This window comes from Eucyclogobius newberryi, unplaced genomic scaffold, assembly GCF_026437365.1.
Source record: "Eucyclogobius newberryi isolate DKJ021-1_F unplaced genomic scaffold, fEucNew1.0.hap1 SCAF_14, whole genome shotgun sequence".
NCBI classification, from domain to species: Eukaryota; Metazoa; Chordata; class Actinopteri; order Gobiiformes; family Gobiidae; genus Eucyclogobius; species Eucyclogobius newberryi.
Window position 1 is genome coordinate 16520817 of NW_027315768.1, and position 24345 is coordinate 16545161.

The following is a 24345-nucleotide window of genomic DNA, read 5'->3' on the forward strand; positions in this document are numbered from 1 at the left end:
CCAATATCGGTAGCAAGGTTGACTCTACTAAACAGAGAGTGAAAAATAATGTATGAATGAATGTTGTAGCATAAATAAATACTTGTTTGATAGTAAGGGCTCTATAAGAGCCATACTACTACTTTTAGGACACGGTTAACTCACTGCCTCAATTTCTGTTTCATTTTCATTCATAAGGGACTGAATCAGTGTTTGTGAATCAGTGGTGTTTGTGCTCATACAAATGGGGGCAGACTTACTGGTGAGGTTTGTGCGGGCGCTGTAGGAGCCCAGATAGCGCCCATCCGTGTTGGGTGTGTAGCACTCGAACAGCCCCTGGTCCTTGGCCTGCACTTTGGTGATGTGGAGCACGGCCGAGTCCAGGGTCAGACGCTCCACATAGATTTCCTTGTTGTTGACCCTCTGGGAGTACACGGCGTAGGCGTAGTTCTGCTGCGCCGTGCTCACAATGCGGATCTCCCTGTCTGCCACCGAAGGCAGATACATGGACCATTCAAAGTCCTGCTCCACGCCTTCTTTGTACCCCGACACGTTGCACCAGATGGTCACATGGGAGCCCTCCGTCCGAATAAGCGGGCCACTCTGCACCGTCACCACTCTTTGAGCCACGGCAATACCGGCTACGAAGAGGAAAAAGTATAGATTAATTTTCAAGAAACAGACGTGAGATATACTTTTCCTTACATCACAATTAGGTAATATTACTCATACAGTCAGCTTGTCTGGCTTTTCCCATTCAAAGACACAACAAAAAGAAGCCCACAACTCATAAGAGCTGTCAACACTGAGCATTTTCTAAGGCTCTGAGAAAAATGGTTGTTGGAGGGTTAAATATGCAATGTGTGTAAAATTACTATTTAGAATATTGAGGGGGTGTAGGTTTAACTTAAAAATATTTTTTTATTTGTATGTATTGTGCAGGGGTCTCCAACCTATTGTTGGCCCATGGCCACATTTTGAGTAGCTCGCGAAGGGATTTCCAAAACATTGGTTATCTCAGCCAAGCTGAGCATCCATGCGTGCAGCAGCATGAGCTGCAAAGAAGCCAAAAACATACAGTTTTTATGACGAATGGGAACCTGACTTTTTATTCACAACATTCACGACAATTGCGTGCGTCTGATCTGTGGATCCAGCTGGCTTTGGGTAAGCGATGAAATAGTGGTGTAGTCTAGGATTTTTGTATTGATCACTGATGCTTAGCTGTTATTATCCTTGCGAGACGTTAGTGCTTTCTCTCCGTCTAGACCTGCACAAACTTTACTCTCCTTCTTTGTGGCATCACCTCTGCTTTTCTCTTTTCTCTTTACTATGGGGCGCAGGTGACCAGCAGTGGGCTTGTTTAGGTTTCGAATCAGACTTAGAAAAACAGAAGCGTGGGCGGCTCAGGGCCACAGGGGAACACGACGGCCACATAGCCTTGCTCTGCAACAAAATACTAAGTATTTTATTTGATGTTAATCGGCCTCATATTCACAGAGAAAGATGCAAGAGTGAATTAATGAAGCGCAAACTGCCGCCAACACAGCAGCACATGGAAGCCTGCGCAGCAAAGTCAAACTCGTTCTTGCAAATGACAACCATTATAAATTTACCTACAACATAAAACATAAGTTCAGCAGTCCTGAGAAAAAAACTCTGCCCGAGTGTTGACTGGAGGCATGGGAGGCATGGGAGGCATGGGAGGCAGGGGAGGCATGGGAGGCAGGGGAGGCAGGGGAGGCAGGGGAGGCATGGGAGGCATGGGAGGCATGGGAGGCATGGGAGGCATGGGAGGCATGGGAGGCATGGGAGGCAGGGGAGGCATGGGAGGCATGGGAGGCAGGGGAGGCAGGGGAGGCAGGGGAGGCAGGGGAGGCATGGGAGGCATGGGAGGCATGGGAGGCATGGGAGGCATGGGAGGCAGGGGAGGAAGGGGAGGAAGGGGAGGCATGGGAGGCATGGGAGGCATGGGAGGAAGGGGAGGAAGGGGAGGCATGGGAGGCAGTAGAGGCTGGAGAGGCAGAGGGGATAGGGGAGGCAGGGGAGGTAGGGGAGGTAGGGGAGGAATGGGAGGAAGGGGAGGAGAGAAAAAGGTGAAGATGTGAAGGACCAGGGGCTGTGCAGCAAAATGCAGGGCCTGGGGGTAACGGGGTGAAGGGGGGATTTTGTTTCACTAAAAATAAAATAAAATCATATGATGCAGTGAATGGGCAGTGAACTGCTAAAATAGTATATAGTATATATAGTTCATACTTGGAAAATAACATAAAAAAAAATCCTCAGAAAGCAGGATATTGCTTATCAACAGACCTTTTTCTAATTCCTATTATAGCTGAACATAAGCATGACATTTTCATAGTTTTTGTCACCCACCTATGAAAGGGAAGGACCTAAAGTTGATGTAAAAACTTTATGAGGAAACAAATCATGATTCATACTTTCGTAATAGTCCCAGTCCAAATCAATATCATTCTCTCTCTCCTATGCAGCATGCCCTGTGCCTTGTGGGCTGAGGTGTGGGCATACATGCTCCCACAACAGACGCTTGTCGGAATACCACAGAAACCACTTGCATCCTTCCTCTGCAACTCTTTCTGTCTGGCCCACACACTGTTACATGTTAACCCTTGTATGTAAGGACACGGCACACAGCTGCAGAGGGGGAGACCAGCGCAGGCCATCTGGGATTCAGTGGATAGATAGTCAGTGCGTTGGTACCAAACACGGCAGCGGGGCGTGCAGGGCCGTGTCGACTTTAAACGACTACAGGTGCATAGGGTGTAAGTACCGCTTTGCTTGACACGCAGCGTAAGCTTTATCTACAGCCAGAGAGCAAACAAGGAGGGTTACAGAAGCACGGCAGTCACAATCAAGTGCAAATACTGTTGATTGCTGAGCGATCAGTGTAGAGCGTACAGATGTTGAGGTGTAAGTTACGGTTCGAGTTCGGATGATTGCGGCTATTGAAACGGACAGATAACTTGACATTGAGGCAAATTTCCTCTGTTCACATACCTTAATAAATAGCAAAAGGATTGTAAAGAAAAAAACTATATGCAGATACTAATGGATAAAATTTGTATCAAAAATAGATACTTATTGGAAGAAGTATAGATACAAATAGGACAAATGTGACCTTTTCTTGATTAGTTTTAGAGATATCTATACTAAAATAAAACAGTAAATAAAAAAACACATTGTGAATTCAAAGGAACAGCTATTATTTAGATGTATTGTTTAAAATTGTGACACTAAATGCTATCTTATCTCTTTGATTTAAATATGAGATAAATTTAATAAAATCTTGGTAAATGGGAATAAAATCTGTTTTTATTCCCATTTACCAAGATTTTATTACATTTAATAAAGTCTTGGTAAATGGGAATAAAAACTTTTTATTTTTTTTCAAATCCAAGAGTAAAGCATTGAAATTTCCCCATGTGGGACAATAAAGGATTATCTTATCTTATCCTGAAAGTAGAATTTATTTAGTCAAAGAATACCGGTATACAGTGTTTTCATTATATTATGTGTGTTAATTTAAGGTTAAGGACTTTTTATCCCCTCCCGTAACCTAAAACACTTTTAAACAGTTCTTAATATGCAACAAGAGAATATGAAATCATGATGACATTTACACTTATAAAAGGAGATACTATGTCATTCAGCAGCAACCTTTCCAAACTGGATTCCACTCAACTTATCTGGCAACGGCAGTTTGATTTGCTCTTTTATTACTTGTGTATACTTCAAATTGTTTCTTGCCTTTTCTCTTCGACAGCCTTTAAATGTCACAAGGCAACATTTAATTTAAGGTAAATTGAGATACACAAAAGCGCTAATGTCTCGAATGTTAAACCAGCTGTTTGCTTCCTTTATAAATGAAGCATAGTCATTTTCATACAGATTTAGAGCAACAAGACTAATAGCTTCATTAGCATTTTAATTTAGCCAAAATGAGGCTTCATAAACTCATTTATTAGCAACAACATTTATGCTTGAATTTAATTTATACTTTAGTGTAAGCAAACGTTGTATCCTCGCTTGACACTTTTTGGGTAATAACACAATGTTGTTTCTAACACAATCTCGTTTCTTCTCGTTATTAATCGAGATCAAATGTGAAAAGTGTGTTACTAAAATGTGTTGAAACGTTACGCAAGGAAAGAAACAATTATTCTGAGCAACTATAGTATAATAGCGATAAAGGCTGGAAAGATGAAGGAAAACGTGTACATCAGTTACAGGATTAGAAGTACCCAATTACAATTACCGGTACTGCTGCCAAATGTGTACTTAAGATAAGATAAGATAATCCTTTATTGGCCCACATAAAGTAAAAAAAGCTGCTTAAAGAACTACCATGTTATTTTTCTTTTACACAAATTGGTCTCTTCTGCTTCATAAATTAAACAATTCAAAACTCTACACAGCTGCTTAAGCATGTTTTTGTAGTTACAGTAGGTACAATGGACTGAGAGATGGTGATTGTCCATCGTAGCCTTATTCATAGCCCACCCATATACCTCTGTGCAAGGGCTTTGTGACCAACATAGCATTTACCATTCAGGTCCTGGCATCCTTCTCACAACAGAGCACTTACAGATAGGCCTAATTCAGACTGAACTAGCCCGCTGTTTCCTGTCTACACCAGCGGCTGGGGACTGCAGCTGTGCATGTGCATGAGTGTATAAGAGCAGGCACAATGGTAGCATTAATAATTCACTACAACAGCTTTTTAACTTCCCCATCCTCTTCCCCTCATGGTAACTTCTGTCACACTTCCATTGTTATTAATGCACCCATTTGAATGCAATGTTAGCGTGTGTGTCCACGTGCAGGGATGAATATGTTTTGTTTATTGCATGAGGAAACGTCTAATGAACGGGTTTGCTGGAAGAGCCACATTTTAATCTTTTCTCTCAAACGGCTATTGTGAATTTGATTTGGAAAAGTACCAATCCCTTTTCTATTGTTTGATTCTTCGGCACATCCAACTCGCAGCGTTAATAAATTCTTTAGCATGTCCAATTCCTTTTTGTACAATTGGCGCACAATCCAATCACAGCAGGTGGTGTATGAAAAATGAATCTGGTTCAAGTGATCTCACACAACTTCTATTCCCCATTTCTACGGTGAGTTTCATGATAACAGCAACACCATGAAAGCATCTCTTAATCGTCTTAACATAACTTACTTTGATGCCCTAAATTTGAAGATATTTTTTCCATATGAACCAAGATTAACAATGCTATCTTCTTTGTTGGATCCAAGCACACTTGTCCTGGTTTGGCCCTGGTTTGGCCCTGGATTGAGCCCAGTTTTGAGTTCAGATTCATCCTAATCTATACTTGTTCTAGTCTTGTTCTAGATCCTGGTTTGTGCCTGGTCTTGTCAGTGTCTATTACTGGTCTAGTTCTTGCCTCAATCTGGTCTAGTCCTGGTTTGTTCCAGGTCAATTTTGGGGTCTAGTACCAGGTCTAGTCAAAGTTATATCCCAATGTTGATGTGTTGCATCAGTAAGACCATTTGTCTAAAGCAACTTGAAAGTCAACTTCTGGAGTCAAAGTCAAGTGTGTCTGAATGTCTGAAGCCCTTTGTGTCACATATGGGGGTTTGAATGGGCTGCCTATCAAAATAATCACTATATTAACTTTTATGGCGCTCAATATTTTTTTGTGTGTACAGATTCTTTGCACTTGTAGAGACCATTTGATCTGTAGAGAGTCAGTAAGTAACAAAAATGACTTATTATGGATTCTAAGAAAACGATTGGATTTTTTTTGTGCAGTTTATTTATTGCAGTTCACAGTTTTCTTTTCTTTTTTAAAAAGAGTTTACTTAGATAATCCTGCTTTTGAGTAATTATGTCAGTGGCATTACGAAGTTTCAATGTTATTGTAGTAATACATCAGCCTTCAAAATGTTTTATTGCGACAGGCCTGAGTAGGCACTTACCATAATAATTTGATAGACAAGATGGGTAACAGAAGCAAAGAATCAAAGGTGGTATAATATTACAAGAAGATATCTACTACAAGCAGAAGTGATATATATAATATAATGCCGCTTAGTCTACAACACCCCTGTATAACTTTAGATATCCCTACCAGTATACAACTCGACAGTGGAGAGTTTTCAGGTTGATTGATCGAGTCTATACGGTGTCTGTTTGAGTCTACTCCTCATGACTCAGCCGCCTGGCCGTGTATTTTCCCTTTTTACCGTGATGTCAGAGCTCCTAATGCGATGGCACCCGGTCTACCCACATCCTACTCAGATCAGCTCCCAGCTCTGCACTGCTGCATCACTACTTCTCATGTTGCATCCACTCCACGTCCAAGAAACACATTACTCATCCATCCAAGAGAAGAAAGAAACACACTTTTCATAGCAAGGTTGAGAGCTCTCCTATCTCCACTCCACCTGTCAGAAGGCCTAAAAAAACACACTTGCATTTCCGTTACTTTGGATTTTTTACTCGCCAATCACCAGCTCCGTCCCCCGCCTGTCTCCCTCTCCTCTTTGGGGGCCTTCAGTGTCTTTTCAGGCAGGATTTAAGCGGCTCTATGCAACTTCAAAGTGCACATCTCTGGCTGTGGCTGTTTATAAGTCTCACAATGACATCGCAAACCCCGCAGACCTTCCAACTGATCGCTCAATTCCACATTTCTTACGCGTAATCCCCCATTCCTCACCTCTGGCTGTTCAGAACTGGATCACCAAGTGCCCATATTGGCTTGTTAAATTTTCTATTATTAATGCCCATCTTATTCATACTGGGGATACATGTCACGTTACCATCTTCCATTTCTCACACCCCGGTCCAAGCTATCATATTTAGCTTGCTGAAAAGACAAGAAATGGAAAGAATGTGGGCTTTTCAGATGTGCTGCTGCTGTCAAAACGGGAACAAACTGTCCTGAAATGAACCACACGACTAAGTTTTGAAGAACCAAAACATCTACAATCGTTTGGAGGTAGGTTATAGGTGATTTTAGATAAACAATCATATTCTGCAACGACAAATGCACAAATCGCGTTCATTTTGAGTAGATCTTAAAGGATCACAAACTTCTGATGAGGCTTAAACTCCACACACACCAGGTACACCAGTAGGGCTGCACAATATATCCTAAAAGGTATTGATACCACAATATTGGCTAACTTTATGATTGATATTGCAACAAACTAAATATATTGTAAAAGCACCACTTCACCAGACAGAAATTTGCTGTTTTTTTTTTGTTTTTTTTTATAAAAGGAAAATGGTAGGACTTTAGGACTAGATTAGTCTCCATTGAATCTGGGTTTTGTCAATGTTAATCTTTTTTTTCTGACTAGTAAATTAATTAATGTACATCAATAAAACCAAGTGTCCTCCATCATCGGTCCATGTTTAGTCCTGACTCTGGCACCAGCAGGAGGCCGGTCCATGTTTAGTCCCGACTCTGGCACCAGCAGGAGGCCGGTGCATGTTTAGTCCTGACTCTGGCACCAGCAGGAGGCCGGTCCATGTTTAGTCCCGACTCTGGCACCAGCAGGAGGCCGGTCCATGTTTAGTCCTGACTCTGGCACCAGCAGGAGGTCGGTCCATGTTTAGTCCTGACTCTGGCACCAGCAGGAGGCCGGTCCATGTTTAGTCCTGACTCTGGGCACCAGCAGGAGGCCGGTCCATGAGGTCCTCAGAGTCCGAGATGGTTCATATGGCACTAACATATCCAAGATGTACTTTGGTGCTTGGCCATAGAGAGACTTGTACACAAGCAGAACTGCTTTAAAGTCTATTCTCTGAGCCACAGGGGGCAGTGCAGAGACCTGAGAACAGGACTAATGTGCTCATACTTCCTGGTTCTAGTCAGGACCCGAGCAGCAGCGTTCTGGATGTACTGCAGCTGTTTTACAGCTCGTTTGGAGAGGCCAGTGAGCAGGCCGTTACAGTAGTCTAGTCTACTGGAGACAAACGCATGGATAAGTCTCTCCATGTCTGGTTTAGACATTATACTTTTGATTTGGAGAGTGTATCAGATGTTAAAAAGCTGCAGATGTTATTGATTTGACATGGCTGTTAAAAGTTCAAGTCCATTATTACTCCCAGATTTCTAACTTCTCCCGAGAAAAAGACTGGAGGTGACTGCTAAACCTTTATCTTTGTTTTTGTGGGCCAAAGACAATAATTTCAGTCTTGTCAGTCCGGGTACAATACCTGACCCTAAAGAGTATATTTTAAAAGCAGCAAAAACGTGTGTGCGCCTAAAATGAATGCATGTAGATATTAATGATTTGCCAAAAGGTTGATGAGAGTTAGGAATGAGTTACACATTTTAAAATGTACCTCCTCCTTTTGCTTTGTGAAAATCAGGTTGCATAGTTATTATTGTGTTAAAAAGTATATTAAAACATTGTAATAATAATTGCAGCACCATATCAATTTGCTGACCTCTGACAGATGATCTGCAGTAGCAAATTCAGATGGGATAAGGTTAAAGAAAGAAGATTACCAAGACATAAGGATTTGGTAGGTCAATGGATAAAGCATTTATTACCACCGGATTAAAATATTAGAATGAATCCTGGTCTGGGCAGCGTATCGTTGCTTCTATAATCAATGCCTTTGGGGAAGTACACGTTACATGTCATGCCATTCCACACCATTCTATAGGTGCTTGAAACCTGGCAAAACTGACCTTGCTGTTTCCTATATGCAGAGCAATGGGTTGTGCATACACTCACACAAGAGGAAAGAAATCTGCAAAGAGGATTATGCTAAGTGGAAGGGAGGGTTAAACACTAATCCAATCATTTGCGGCCAGTGTCTTATTCTCAGCTGCAACAGCAGTAGCAGAGAGGAGACCCCCCCTCCATCACTCTACTCTTCAGCGATAATTATACACCTAGACAAAGGTGTACAATAAAAAGCGCGACAGGTGTGATCAACAAAGAGCACGTTCACTGCTGAGGTCAAATGGGGAGGCGCCCGTCAATCACTGCTCACTCAATGTTTCCATAAATGATGCCGGGAATACCTGCAAAATGGATTAGTGCAAGTAGGGCATAAATATCAGGAAGAATCATAGGAAAATAACATCAATATTCATGTTAATTTGACCAGGGAATGCAGAATAAATCACCTTAGTCAAATTTAGCCAGGATTTTTTTTTTCTCACTATAATAACATTGAGCAGCTAAGCGATTGTGTTAAGGGCCCTTTTCATATTATATCTTATTACATTGATGACTATAGCGCAAATATTTCAGTTCTGAGAGAAAAGTGTCTTGATAAGATGGTAGGAGTAATAAACAAAGCAGGGTTGCTCAAAACGCACCATAATAGAGCAATTATCAGGGATGTTTTGACAATGTTGCTTCTTTTGTTCATGGCTTTCAATCCAACATTTTTCATTTATCAAAAGCAGCAGCACTTGCAGCAACAAAACCAATCTACAATGTTACACTGTAGGCTATCCATGGGTTTGAGAATGAGAAGGAATTAAAATGGTTGCTACAGTGATTAACAAACCAATTTAGTCCAATATATTTAGCGAGCAAAAATAAGTCCTCAAACTGTTGTATAGAACAGTAAGCTGAAACTGAACTCCGAGCGAGCCCACCAGCCCCCCGCGCCCTCCGGCCGCGCTAAAGTACGGCGTGTCGTCGGTACACGTTTATATACACGTTTATATGAAAGAGGAACTTCACGAACGATCGGGACACGCACTGGAATCGCTTTAAATTAACTTGTTTTGACTTTATTCGGCTGGATTGAGTGTTTTCGTCGTGTCGTTGCGATGTGTCTTGGCTCCGGCCCGGCCCCCCGGCTCCGGCCCGGCCCCCCGGCTCCGGCCCCGCCCCCTGGCCGGCGCCGTACCGCGTTTCCACAAAAGAGGAACTCATGAAACTGCGGAGAACAGTCGTCTTACCCGGAGATCGTCACGTTATCCCGTCGCAATACTGACCTAACCTAATACTGATGTGCAATTCTGTCGTATGTGCAATTGCTGTTGGAATTCATGTGCAATTCATGTGCAATCTATGTGCTGTCGTGACACATATTCATGTGCAATTACTGTCGGGATCACATGCAATGGTATTTATTTATTTATTTATTTATTTATTTGTCTATGGGAGTTTTTATTTATTTATAGGAGATCTTCTACTGAAAGTGTTTTTCAGACTTCCTATAAGTGATCTGTTCTTCTGTATCTACCTCTGTATCTACCTGCGTTACACCAATGAAATTTCCCCATGTGGGACAATAAAGGAATATCTTATCTTATCTTAAATACAGTGGTTTCAAGTCAGCATTTGGTGAGAAATGATTACTGTTCTGTGTATATCTGCTTTTTGCCACCTTTTTTCACTTGAGTCTTCTTTCTCGCTTATCTAATCTTCTCATCGCAGCTTTAAGCAGACCTGGATCCAGACCTATGCCTCAAAAGCCACTTAGTACAGGCTACTTTGCACAGTGGAAACTCTACTGGACCAAGACGCTCAGCCCTGTACCACCCTCATGGAAACGAGGCTTTACTCCAGCCAGAGGTCAGTAAAGGTGGACATTTCATGAACGTTGCCCTATTGAGTATGGAGTAAAATACCAGTAAAATTTGAAATGTAATATGGGTTTGTCACATGGTGGTCTCTCCTTCTGTACTGCCTTTACACACAACTTCATCAATAGTGACTGAATTTGGCAATTGATTCAACAGGGCCTTTTTAGCCGGAATTTTTCATAGCAACAGGAAGCCAGTTTGTATATTGTCCTTGATACAAGCTCACATTTAGAGATTCTTGAGGTTTTTTTTTTTTTTTACCAACTGCTTTAACACAAGTGATTACCCCAGAAACCAATCAGCAGATGAATCCCATTATGAGCAGATGAATGATGCCATTAGAGTGCGCCGTGTTTTAATTCATCATGTGTGTGGAGACCTACTTGAGTAAAAATCATTTCCAAAACGTGTTTCAACAAAAGTGAGACATTTTATCTCACAATTTGGGCACATGGAACATCTTTTGACTCCCTGACAGTATTGTGCTCAAGCGTGCCTCCATCGCCCCATTAACTCAAGCGGAAAGTTGAATCAAAGATGGAAATCGGGGAGTTATTTCACTTACATGTCAAATTACAACAAGAGGAGAAGGATTATTTGGTGTTAATGAGGGCGTATTCAGAGGTGGCCGATGAATAATGCATACGACATAGAGCAAGCCCTCTCATTGTTTGAATTGTGAAAGACTAGCATGTCGCCAACCCTACATTTTTAAGTATTAACCGTTAGCCTTCATTTTTTACTCATTGTTCATAAAATATGTAGTATTCCATTAAACACCGTCGGCATTATCTTCCCCTCAAAAGCCTTAGTAAAACACATTCTCCAATTACATAGATTAGGCCTTCCTCAATGCCGGAGAAAGCGAAGAGTGCGAGTAAGAGATAGGATATGCTAAGAATTATTATGCAATGTAAAAGCTCAATGAAAAATGTATATTTTGTGACTCATTGTATTTGGTATAGCAAGTTCAAGGAAGCAAACAGAGCACAATCTTCCTCTAAAACATTTATCATCCATTTTTGTCAAAACTGAAACTACCGCTAGATTAGATTTTGCTAAACAATCAGAAGAAGTGAAATAAAACAGAAAAAAGTTCAGCCTTGGAAAGATTAATAAATAATGAGCACCAGACAAAAAAATGGGCCCAGTCAATGTCCTAGGTCCCCCAGGGAGGTTCAGGCTGCTCCCACAGATGTGAAAATCTGTGAAGACGTTCAGAAGGAGGTAGTCAAGAGGAGAGTAAAGTGAAAAACAGAAGAGCCGGGAAAGACAAGTGCCTTAGGGGGTAGAAGACCAACATGTAAAATCTGAAGTCTACTCCAGACTAATGTGCTACACACAGATTTGACAACGAAGACAGGGCCTGGATTTAAAAAAAACTCCCCCAAAGTTTTTTGTGTCTTTGATTCCTATAAGAATATTCCAGCCATTAACATAATTATGAGACCAATCTAAAGATTGAGTGATCAACGATCAGGGAAACTGAAGGGGGCCACATGAAAGCAAAGCCTTTTGGGACCGTCTTAAGAAAGAGATTTTTATCTGGGAACAGTTCTGTATAATTAATCAAACTCAAACTACTTCTACTTTCACAGACCATGAGAAAGCATTGGTCCTAATCAGTTTCTTTCTACTGATTTCTGTGTAAATGTTTACCGTCAACAGAAATAGACCCGTACATTGTATATCAAGTTATTTCAAGTCGTTTACAGATACTGAACCCTAAATACAAGTACTGGCTGAGATTATTTCTGCCATGAAAAGAGAAAGTGAGAGAAGACGATGCAAAAGATAGGGTCAGATAGAAGCATATGATTCAATGCGTCAACGCCAGAGGAAGATGACCAAACGGTAAAGACAGAAAAATTGCCCATCCCTTGTACTACTTCATCTCCACCTCCAAATAGAAGATTTAAACCAGAGCTTGAATGTGATACAAAATTGAAAACTCAGTAAAGGTCAGTGATTGTACATGGCATAAACGCTTGTAATGAAGTGAACAGACTCCCGCTCTTCCCCTCAAGCGTTTTCTTCTGATTCTTGGATTTGTGATTGATGGGTTTCTGGCTTACATCACGAACTACAAGCCTTAACCGTCCTCTGCACTACATTTTAATACACCAACATCCCTATCCTTCCTGCAGTGATAATTATCCTCCAACTCATACTGAATGCAATGGCGCAGTGTTGTCATTAGCAACCTTTTGACCTCCCTTCAAATTCCTTCGCAAATCTATACCCGGGCATGGTGCTACAAGATGGAATGTTTTGGAGTCGGAATGAGGTGAGGGCACTGCATTTCCTATTTACAGGTCCAAATTATTTTCCTGTGCTCGCGGGAAGAAAACATCCAGGCCGGCCGGGGGAACAGGTGCGCCTTGGTGTGTGATTGTTTGACAGACAGCCACGGGGAAAAAAAACAGACCTTAAACTTCTATTACTGAGCAGCAGGCCACTCCAACAGCTGACACAGGCCGACAACAACTGCTCATTACACCCACGCCTCTCTAATAAGGGGAAGAGCATGCACAATTTGGCATTTAGAGTCAGGGACATTGGACACACACAATATACTGTGTCAATGTAAAACGAGGAGTAATATTATCCCTGTTAGACATGGGTAAGCGCTCAAATAATAGGTGAATTTAGAGGCTATAGAAGGATCAAAGAGTCTATTGTCCGGTTTAATTAAGTAAAAAAAAAGCAGCCGGGGAAGAGGAGAGTTTGAAATATGGATCCACAGGCTGTTGTTCGTGTCTTTCAGTTGCACACAGCTGTTGGAAGTCATTTGTGGAAAGTCCAATCTGTGTCATACGAGCTGTGAGTGAAGTGTTTGAAAATGTTAACAATAACTCATTCAAAAGAATATGGCAACATTATGGAGTGGTGAGTCGCTACATCCGCTGAGCTATTGGTAATAGTATTATCTCAAAATTGTGAAAATAGTCCGGTCGCCCTGAACATGAAGCCAATTTGAATCAATGCTTTATCCATCATCTATCTAACAAGCCTAACTATCTCAGATAATAAAACAAATCTGGACCCAGATTTTTGCCTCTTGCACAAGGAACTGTATGATATAAACAAAACAACAAGGATCTGTTCTGTTTTTTCCCAATCTCCAGTAAGCGTGGGCAATATTGACAAAAAATAAACCGGTTTGGCAATCCACATGCAAAAAAAAAAAAAAGTATTGCACAAACTGTCAACGGATATTCAAATCAACCACAAAAAAGCAATATCACACTGAAAGAATACACCGCAGTGTACGCCATAATCTTTTGCAAATTGCAGATAGATATCATACATTTTTCAATTGTCAATCTGTGGAGTATAGAGCTCTAGAATCCAAAGATAAAGAAATGCCAGAACAAATCAGGGCTTATATGGCTCTACACCAAAATACATTTCCATTCACAGATGATCAAATCAACATTTACCTAATGTAAACCCTGCCCAGTGCTGCCCTCGCCATCTATCCCATTATCCCGAGACATCGCTCAGATTGCCGTGCCTTTTTAACCCTTCCATCAAGTCGTCCTTAGCTGGTCAAGCCTCCAAACGGTGAAATACAAGTCTCAACCTGCCGTTCATTTGATTTAAGTCTACAGATTTGAACTACAACCTCCATTTTCTGTCATACCTTGGTCATGCTACTTTGCTCTCCGCACGCCACATCATCCTAATTTATGGACCCCCTGGGCAGCAGCAGCAGAGATGGTCCCACCTGCACCGTCGCTCATTAACAGACGCCAGACCAGTGCAATGAGTGGTGTGCGTGTGCGTGTGGGTTCATGGCTGATTCATCGCTTTGGGTAAATTTGTGTCAGTGTAAGAGTCCGCGGCTACAGAACGGAGTGTGTGATTGGTTGATTCATATTTTCCTTCAATCTCTTCCCGGTGTCAAAAGCTTTTCTCGATAGTGTCAAGAAGATAGACCAGATCCTAATCTCGTCCATACAGCCTCCCACATCCTCCACCGTTCTGCTTTCCGATTCAATAGCTGAATAGAAACAACAGCATTTCTGTTCCATTATTTCATCTTGAGTGATCATTCGAAACGCATAATGAGCATCCAGTTAATTCTCTCAACCTTTAAAAAGAGTCATTTAGTTTACATTTTTCACACAGTTGCAATCTAAAATGTAATCAGCGATGCCAGGCAAATTTAATTTCTTCTTTCTCCACATCAACTACACAAGCTACTTCGTCAGATGAAGTGTTTGAGCTACAACAAAACAAGATAAACATGATTATTATGTCTCATTGTAGAAAGCACAATTTGATTACCCATGGCAGTTAGAGACAAATCAAACTGAATATCCAAGTTTCAATATTCAATATTACTTAGGGATTGGTGAAACATGTATGGCTCTCTGTTTTGTTTCATTTTGAGCATTTCAATAAATACATTCTACCCATGTAGCCATTGAAGTCTCAGACAAATAAGAAGTAATTGTTTCTGCACAACATTTGGCTAATACATTGGCAGTGGGCCCTGAATATGAAGGTTCTACGCTCGGCCCCCTAGATTTGTTTATGAGCTGTTATGATTTCTTAACAAAAAATAATATGCCCTAAAACTAAAAGTATTATCTAAGACCATGTGCTAGCATTGTCACTATATCCATCTCCATTTTGATACAACTAATTATCAAACCAGATAATTGCATTTCTTTCTACATTACCATGCGGTTTGATATAGTCTGACATGGATCCTTTGTTCTGATCCCAAACCCAAGTAAATGGCAAAGATTGTGGCAGCAGGGGCATATGGTGGTCGACCAAATCAATATGCAAGAAGGCAGATCATGTGCTGTGGAAACCCCCATTGGGAACAGCCAGTAGAAGGATTAGATGATAATTTGCTCCAACGTGGCGACTGCATTTCTATTTCCACTGCGAACACTCTGTCCACCGGCCCTCTGTAACTTCTCACATCTAAAAACATCCCTGCTTGCCAAAACTTTACAGTTTTTATTTATACTGAAAGGGTGCCGTTTAGGCTGCATTGTTCAATCTAACTCTTTAAGGTGCTGCTTTCTTACCCCCAATGGCATGTTTTAATAATGTATGACCGGTCAGTACAGTGGACAAAGCACAACCACTCATCGCAAGACGAAGGCAGACACTTCCAGTACATTAAAGCCATTCACCAGCACATTAAAACTCTTTATGGACACCTGCTCCCCTCGCTAACCTCCCCTCCCCCCGGCACTTTCTCATGCCCCATTCTGCCACATTGTTCCCCCAACCCCCCATCTGAGACAAAGCAGCCGATATCCCCCCAACAAACTTTCACTTGACACACAATAACGCAAGCAACTTTTAATATCCTGTCACAAACCACTTAATACATGGCATTAATTGTGGGAGAAGAGTGAGAGGCTGTTAAAATACTGTGCTAGAGTTAGCCATTATCTGTCTTATGTTTGTGCACAATTAAGCCAGACAGCTGTATCTACTACACTGGGTTAGCTGTGACTGGCAATGAGCGATCAGTCCCCCATGTTTTGCACAAGAGGAAGCTAATTAACTACTAATTAGTTGGCTTAAAATATTTTTTAATGAAATATTTCTGGTCATTGTCAGTGTTTTTCCCTTTTCGGGCTGATAAAGGGAGGCAAGCTTGTACATTTATGCCTTTATGCATTAAGTGATTAGACGCACAAACACTAACACAGTCAAAGTGTTTAGAAGCAGATGAGCCCAATCGTAATGAGAAAGTACACGGACAGTAATAATCTTTAAAAATGAAGAAAAAATGAAAACATGATTGTTTTGGAGAATACCATTTGTAACTGTGATTTATTTATATTCAAGCATTAGTTCATTAACATTGTGGGTAACATTTTGTGTCAAAATGAGATAGTGGCCCTATTGTGGCGCTTTCCAAATACAAAAAGGCCTATAGACTTGGGATATTGACCGTATTCCGCCACGCCCACTTTTTCCTCTTTTTCTTACGTATCGGGACTTCCATTGTCATCGCACTTCTTGTCCAGCGGAAAACATCGTTGGTTCAAATGGAGAACAAGTGAAATATCTCACCGTTCAAATTATGCTATAAAGCATGTTGATTTGTGTAAAATATCCAATGTTCAGATGACCAACAAGTCAACACTGCACCGATTTCCAAGGCATGTGAACCAATACAACTGGAAGAAGAAATACGTCGTATGGCAGTGCCCAGATAGGCTTCCGGAATAAGGTTCATATGGAAAGTTACATATCACTCCATCTTTTAGCTTTTTCTGTAATTTTAGCTGCATAAAATAATGTCAATACAAGGTTAATAAATGTCCAACCGATAATTTAAAAAAAATGTTCCCATCAACACCGAGTACAATAAAACAACTTTGAAACACAATAGTAAGGACAAACATTTTTGAGAGTTTAAAATACAGTTAAAAGTGAGTGTTTCTTAGTCCTAAACGTACCATGGGCTACAAAACGCAAGCCGTTTCTTTTAAAAACGTTTGCCTTGAAACAAAAACATCTACACAACCCAACATGATGAGTCTGTGATGATCTCTGTATTTTGCATTTTATTATATATATACGTATATACTTGTGAACGTTAATCACCATAAGCCAAAGGGGCAAGAAAATCACATTATTTTATCATCTCTACTGAATATAAATCTCTTAGGTAGGTAGGTTAGCAGTCACCATAGATACACTTGTGTGTGGGATGCACTGGGCTGCTCATTCAGCCTTTGACCCAGCAGGGCGGCAGCGTGGAGCTCTGGGGGGGCTTTGTGATTGCACGAGTGTGGAGGAGTAAAATCCAGTCGTCATCATATCTCACACCCTCACGGGTCTGAAAATGAGGGGTGGGGGTGGAGCGCACCGGAGCTCCAGAGGGGGTCAGTGGGCGGGCTGGTCTAAGCTTATGAAGGGCCTTGTAAATAGGTAGACGTCGGTATTAAAAAGCAGTGGATCCTGGCTCTCGGGAGCGGCAATATCTGCTCCCGGGATCACACTGGAGGGCCGTTTGCAATTAGAGCTCTTTGAAGAGGAGGTGGGCTGGCTTTAGGGCTGTGCTATTGTTTGGGAAATGGGCGTGGGGAGCATAAGCGCTAGAGACAAGAAGAGGAGTAGCATTTTACCAGGAGAGAGCCACGTACACAAATTAGCTAAAAACAGCCTCTTTAGTGTTTCATGAAGCAAATAGAGAGAAACGGCTCTGTTTGCTTGGGCTGTTATCACCAAAACACAGCTTATCTGATAGCAACGTGGTGGTTAGTCACATGACCAGACTGGGAGTGGAGGCTGAGGTGTGGAGGGACCTGACGAGCAGGAAAAATAGCCCGGCTGGGCTAAACACAAATAAGGTCAGCTTATCGTAATTAAATGTGACATTTTGTAGTATACTGTACATAATATTCTACTGTTGAGGTCGGGATCAAACATAAAAATGTTACGTTACTGGCCAGACACGCAAAACATCCATATGTTGGGAATACATTAGCAGAAACAAGTCAAGGTATTGAAAATTAGAAAGTAATCAACTAATAAAACTAATACTAATATCAAAATTAGAAGTATTGTAACTGAATTTTATCTTATTTTTTTAAATCACATGAACAGGACGAACCGTGACCTTTCCCGAACAGTTTTAGAATGATTTTGGACTTTATCTGAATCATTAAAAGACCACATTGTAACATATAGAAAGTTGTCTAAAGATAGAGCAGGCCGAGTCCAGTCACAGACCAAAGTAAACAGGGTTTGAGATGAAGACAAGACCACGAGTGCATTGGCTGGGGTGGCTTTAGTTGAGGAAAGTCCCTGAAAAGCCCTCATCTCCTCACCACCAGGGTAGTTTGGTTATATAAGCCACTTTGGGAGCAAGTTTGTGACGTTTACAAAAAGCTGACAGTTCAACCAGCAGCACTGCCCGCTCCTGCTCCAGCCAGACACCAGACACAAAGCAGATGCTAACTGAGGCTGTAAACACTTCCCTGATTCACTCTGACAGGCAGGAAGTCTCCCCAAAGAACTCTGCACAAACTTCACTCCGCCAGCGCTGAATTTCCCAACATGCACCGCTGGTCAACTCCACTCTGATCCCGATAGCCAGGAGAACAGCGCAGTCATGATTTAAAAATACAAGATTTGCCTGGAATCTTTTAATGTGTACTCCTCACCCCTCCTCTTTGCCTCGTAAGGATGGGAGTCATGCGGGGGAGTCGACTTGCTCTAGCAGTAGTAGTTTGGTGTGAGTTTCCACTGCTGAGTGCAAAGACTGGATTACAGGGCGCATGACTTGCCCTGTGGCTAGTAACAGCACTATTTTGACATGTTTTTAGCCGTGAACCAGACATAACGCAACATTGCCCACTAAGCGCCAAACATTCTACTTTCAGACAGTGTAGGGTTCACTCCGAATCCAGAAATAATGAGGGCAGAAAAAAGTAACTATACATTTACAAAAAGTTGGGACCAAAAAACAGCAAACATAACCAAAATGAGTAAATATATGTCAGTTATGATGGAAGATTTTTAGTTTGAACACCTTTTGGGAGGTTTGGATGAGAGTAAATGTTTTTTTTTTTAATATTGCATTCAGATTCAGATTAAAGTTCATTTAATAGCTGCTGTAAGTGTTGTAGTCTTCAATTTCAAAAGAAGGTACTATTTATGAAAAGCGTGGTAAAGCTGTTCATAACACTTTTCACATAATGTCCCGACTTATTTACCGCATTTTCATAAAGTGTTCACTATATGCCAAATGCATATCTGAGAAAGTCCCACGCAGCTGGTGGTAAAAGTTAGTCCGTTTTTTTATATTTTTCTTTAGCTCACGTTGCTTAACTTAATGTTCCGATTTACAAGAAAACGCTCTCATACAAAAAACTACGGCAACGCTTGTGTCACATGCACACAAAGGCACCTGTGATGCAAACAAAAGTGTGTGAATACAAATACAAACAAGCAGCAAAGGCACAGACGGACAGCTGCAAGCCCGTGTTTTAGATGTAAGAGGCGGTGCCTGTTTTAACTTTAAACATAACTTCAAACATTGGACTATCATTAGAACAATCTAAAGCAGAAGATTAAATCAATTTCAGCGCTTTTGTCAGCCTTGAACCCCAATAAATTGACTTGGTTAATGAAGAATGGCAGCCAATAAAACCTATGCCACATCAATATGCAACTCCTTACACAGGCAAGACAAAGGATGTGACAAATTTAGAGCAAAGAAAAGACAAAAACAGAAGAGGCGATGAATACATTTTAAATACATTTCCATGACTGGATTTTTACAATGTTTCTTACTACATTGGCTATCACCCAATACTGTCTAGCAATTAGAATAATGCAAGAACATTGTCAACGTACTTCAAAATAGTATGTTTATAATAACATGCAATTAAATTACAATATCCTATGTGCAAAGTGATGACAGTAAATTGTTGCGTGGAATCCCTCAGTCTAGACGGCACTCTCCCCTGTGTCAGCTGCAGCTCCCAAACACATGGAAGGCATTCACACTGTGGCAACAGCTGATCCAGGACAAGCAGTCGGTCTGACCACACAAGTTAACACTATCCCACATATTTAGGGTGGGGAAGTCACATCTGTCACTGAAAGGGACGGGGCAGAGGCAGGACGGAGGGAGTGGCTGATAAAAGGATTAATGTGGTGGTATTAATCAGTCTTTTACATTTAAACTGTTGGTTCATTGCCTTTTTTTTTTAAAATAAGTCTGTGTTTAGTCCTGATGTAGACTTGTCTACATCAGGACTTGGCAGTGCGTTTGCCAGAAATAGAAAATATAGTCCTCTTCTCATGACCACTTTACCGGTGACAGCCTTAACAGCGCGTCTCACGCAATCAACTCTGCGCCTAATTGCCAGTAACTGTTCTCGCATACACTAAGGCAAAGAGGAGGAAAAGGAATTGGATTGTAAGCCTTGAAAGGAAATAAGCTCTTAAATTGCCGCATGTTGTTTGATTGTGCCAATCATGGAGGCTTAGCTTTCCACCATCTGTACTTAAAGTTACAGGGTATTACTTATTACTAAAAAAAACATCAATAGCACTATATTAAAGGGCTGTGACCTGGCTGAATTGAGTGCAGCAAAAAAGTACTTAATTAAATGTACCAAAGTAAACAATACTTAAGTACCCATTTTAAAAAAAAAATAAGTTTTACACACATCTTTGTATTTTTTAATGAATCAAGGTTTTAAAATTCAGTGTTTATTGGTTAGGAATCTCTGATATTCATCAATAATACACTTTAATCATTAATATTCTATTCAAAAGCCTAGAAGTTTGCATATTTTAAACTTTATTTGGTTAATAATGCATTTCAAAAGCCCCAATCTACAGCAGAACTAATAATTACGCAAGTCAAAAAATCAAAAAATTATTGTGGACTGGTGGTGGATATTTGCTCAGATCCATGTCTGAAAAAGGCACTAGTTATTAAACTGATCTGTGCCTCACTGTACTGCATGTACTTAATGTGACACCTGGCTCCTTAACCCCCACCACACTCACACCATCCATATGTGTCCGACTCTCATCTGCCGCAAATGCATTCATAACATGTTCAGTAATTGCGTGGAAGTCTCACCTGTCTCTCAGATTTGGCAGTGCTATGAAGGATATAAATAAAACATCAGCTAATAACAACCGTGACAAAGTGATGGCGTCCATCTTGACAGCTAAACATGGGCTTTCGGTCATTTGAGAAAAGGATAATTCTTTTTTCTTTTAATTTTTTTCAGCAGCCGGTATTGGAAAGCAGGTAAAGGTTGATTTTTTCTTGGGCAAGGGCTAACCTCTTCGTTTAGGGCTCAGTAAATGGAAAGCACTCAGGCATTTCACAGTTAAACCAGCCAGGCTCACACATATTATACTGTCACTGTAGCTGAATAAACGGGACACTTTCAGCACTTTGCGGTCAAATAACACCAGGTTCCACTATACAACGAAAGGCAGTTCCTTTGCTGTTGTTAAGAAAATTACATTATTTGACTTTGAATGTCAAAAAATATACTTTCTTAGTGAATGAGTGTGAATAAAGTGTCATGCACCGAGTTGCCCAGCCATTATGGGCTTTAGTGACACTATCAACATTGAATCACAAGTTTAATAATGAGTTCAATGTAAACTTTGATAGTAGACTATTAGCGGAAGTATTTTGTAGTATCTAAGTAACTACTGTATTTTCCGGATTATAAGTCTTTTTTCATAGTTTTGGCCGGGGTGCGACTTATACTTATATTTATATACTTATACTCCGGAGCGACTTATATGTGATATTATTGGTTATTTTCACACTTGCAACTGCGTTTCATACTCCAGTGCAACTTATATATGTTTTTTTCTTCTCTATTATGCATTTTTTGGCTGGTGCAACTTATACTCCAATGCCACTTATAGTCCGGAAAATACGGTAAACAGTTTTCAACAAAAAAACTGTATCAAGTGTTATTTCATCATATCCAACAATAACATTACTTATTTTTTACTTTGCCTTTCACGAACTCACTCCACGGGTTTCACACTTTAAGATATCGCATTTGCGAAACTAATAAACATTCATAGCTTTGGGCCCTTTATATGCTCCATACCATAAGCATCCAGATCCATCCCTCACTGCACAGTCAGCATCATAAATAATAACTTCAATATGAGATCTGCATGCCCCCAAAAGTGCCAACCTTAACTAAGACTGATCTTCCGCAGAACTATTGCATCTGCAGCCTCCCTCCTATTCCGAACGATTATTCCACATCACCAAATGACACAGGTGATTACATTGCAACTCCAACCTTTCCTTCCACATAGGCATTCTGAAAATAGCCCTAAATACGATTATAGCCCTGCTTTGATGTTGGAAAGCATCTCTAATGTTTCAACACAGGAGTATGTGTTAAAGTGCCACAGCATATTCTGCACTGTAAGGCTTTTTCACTGTGTTACTTAATCCATGAAACGATGTTCTCACACTTGCCATAGAGGGCATTACATCATTTCACAACACCTGAACGTTCTGTGTGATTCACAATTAAGTAAGAGGAGGGGGGAAAACCGCTGGCCACATACTAATAGAATGATCATCTGTCACACAATGTGAATGAAAGTGCATTAAGCATTTCACAGTTTTTTGGGCCAGTCAATCAGTGTGAATAGCTTAAAAAAACGGTGCTATTTCTTCTCATATATCATCGTAACACCAAAAATGTGATATTCTGACATCCCTAGTTGCATCACAGGTATCTACCGTCATACATAGCAACTTAACATTTACCAACACATACATTTAGAGCAATTGTACACTTCTCTACCAAAAGGTTAATACGTTTTCACTGAATTCACATCACACTAGCTGCCACTGCTAATCCTCTAGGTCGAAACGGGGTTCTCCATTGGGCACCCACCACTATCACGACCCCATTGTCCCTCCTCCTCCTCCTCCTCCTCCTCCTCCTCCTCCTCCTCCTCCTCCTCCTCCTCCTCCTCCTCCTCCTCCTCCTCCTCCTCCTCCACCTCCTCCTCCTCCTCCTCCTCCTCCTCCGATGTTGTCAGGCTGCCCCATCCTGAAACTGGGAGTGAAAAAAAAGCCATCTGGCGTTTGTTTGGGACAGCCAGGAGGATGCACTGTTTGGAGCCATGAGTAATCAACAATGGCACCACATACATGATCACAACTAGGTGTGCGAACTCGAACCGGCGGTGACTTATGATGAGTTCACCTGGAGGCAGAAGCAGAGGATGACTCCACGTAAGGGGGTGTGCGCGGTGCCCCAGGTGTTCTCTCTGTGTGTGTGTGTGTGTGTGTGTGTGTGTGTGTGTGTGTGTGTGTGTGTCTATGTGTGTGTATGTGTGTAGTTTTACAATGGCACACATGACTATACCGCTTACATACTCTCATCACTGTGTTTAATCTGTGACTCAAGTCCAAATATGACATTAACCTAGTTCACCGTGCGCACAGCTGTTCAGGGGCATCTGCCACATCACACCAAAGATTATCAACGTAACCAGCTCCCTCTGTCTACCTTCTGACAGCCACTTTACTCAAGCTGCGCGCACAAGAGTCCACCAGTAAATCAAAGGTTCCTCTCTCTCTCTTTAGGACCACCAGCGGTACTCACCAAGCAGGGCACAGGCGAGGAGAAGCCGGGGCGCACTGGTTGCCATTGCCCCACAGATCTATGACTTGTAGTATTTCCCTTTGGATGGTGAAGATGAGAAGCGACGTGTCCCTCTCTATAGTCCAGTCCCGCCGGTCAGCGCGCCTGTGCTCGGTCCCGTGGCTCACCGCGTATCCTGAAAGAAGGAAGGAAAATCCCAAGCGACAAAAGATAGTCAGAGCCAGAGGGGGGTTCGTGTTTGAAAGTCAAATGAGGCTTTTTTTTTGGTCAGCGCCACTGTCCGACTCTCGCTTTCACGCGTCCTGCTGCGACTGGAGAAGAGGAGCCCCACAGTGCGTGCGTTCCCCTGGCGCTCACCCGCACCTATCTGCTTCTTTATCACCGCCGACGTGGTGTGCGTAGGGATGTATGGAAGTCTAGGCGACCCAGCCCACTCCTCCTCCTCCTCCTCCCCGGTTACTACGCATCTGAGACTGCGGAGGCGATTCTGAGGCAGCCTCCGGTGGAACAGAGCGAGCAGCGCCAAAGTCTGTGATGGGGAGAGCCTCTGACAAGACTTTGGAGGGAGCAGATCTTGATGTCAGCCCGTAATAAGCCGCCCTCCTGCCTCCGCTGATGATGAGAGAGCAAATCCGAGCAGTCCACAGCGGCTCGTTCCGTCTCTCTCTCCGCGGCAAATCCCGGAGACT

The 24345-nt window shown here is 41.7% G+C and overlaps 1 protein-coding gene across 2 annotated transcripts in view; it reads right to left on the reverse strand.

Annotated features, from left to right (window-relative positions):
- igsf3 (immunoglobulin superfamily, member 3) overlaps positions 1-23910 on the reverse strand; it is a 107454-nt gene extending 83544 nt beyond the window's left edge. Inside the window, exons 1-2 of one of the 2 annotated variants that reach the window (XM_072444544.1) lie at positions 23657-23910; positions 240-620 (exon numbers count right to left, since the gene is read on the reverse strand). In XM_072444544.1, the coding sequence (XP_072300645.1) occupies positions 240-620; positions 23657-23702 (427 nt within the window). In that variant the 5' untranslated portion in view covers positions 23703-23910. The remainder of the gene's footprint in view (positions 1-239; positions 621-23656) is intronic. The other variant, XM_072444543.1, reaches the window with a different exon arrangement.
- Positions 23911-24345: the final 435 nt, after the last annotated feature.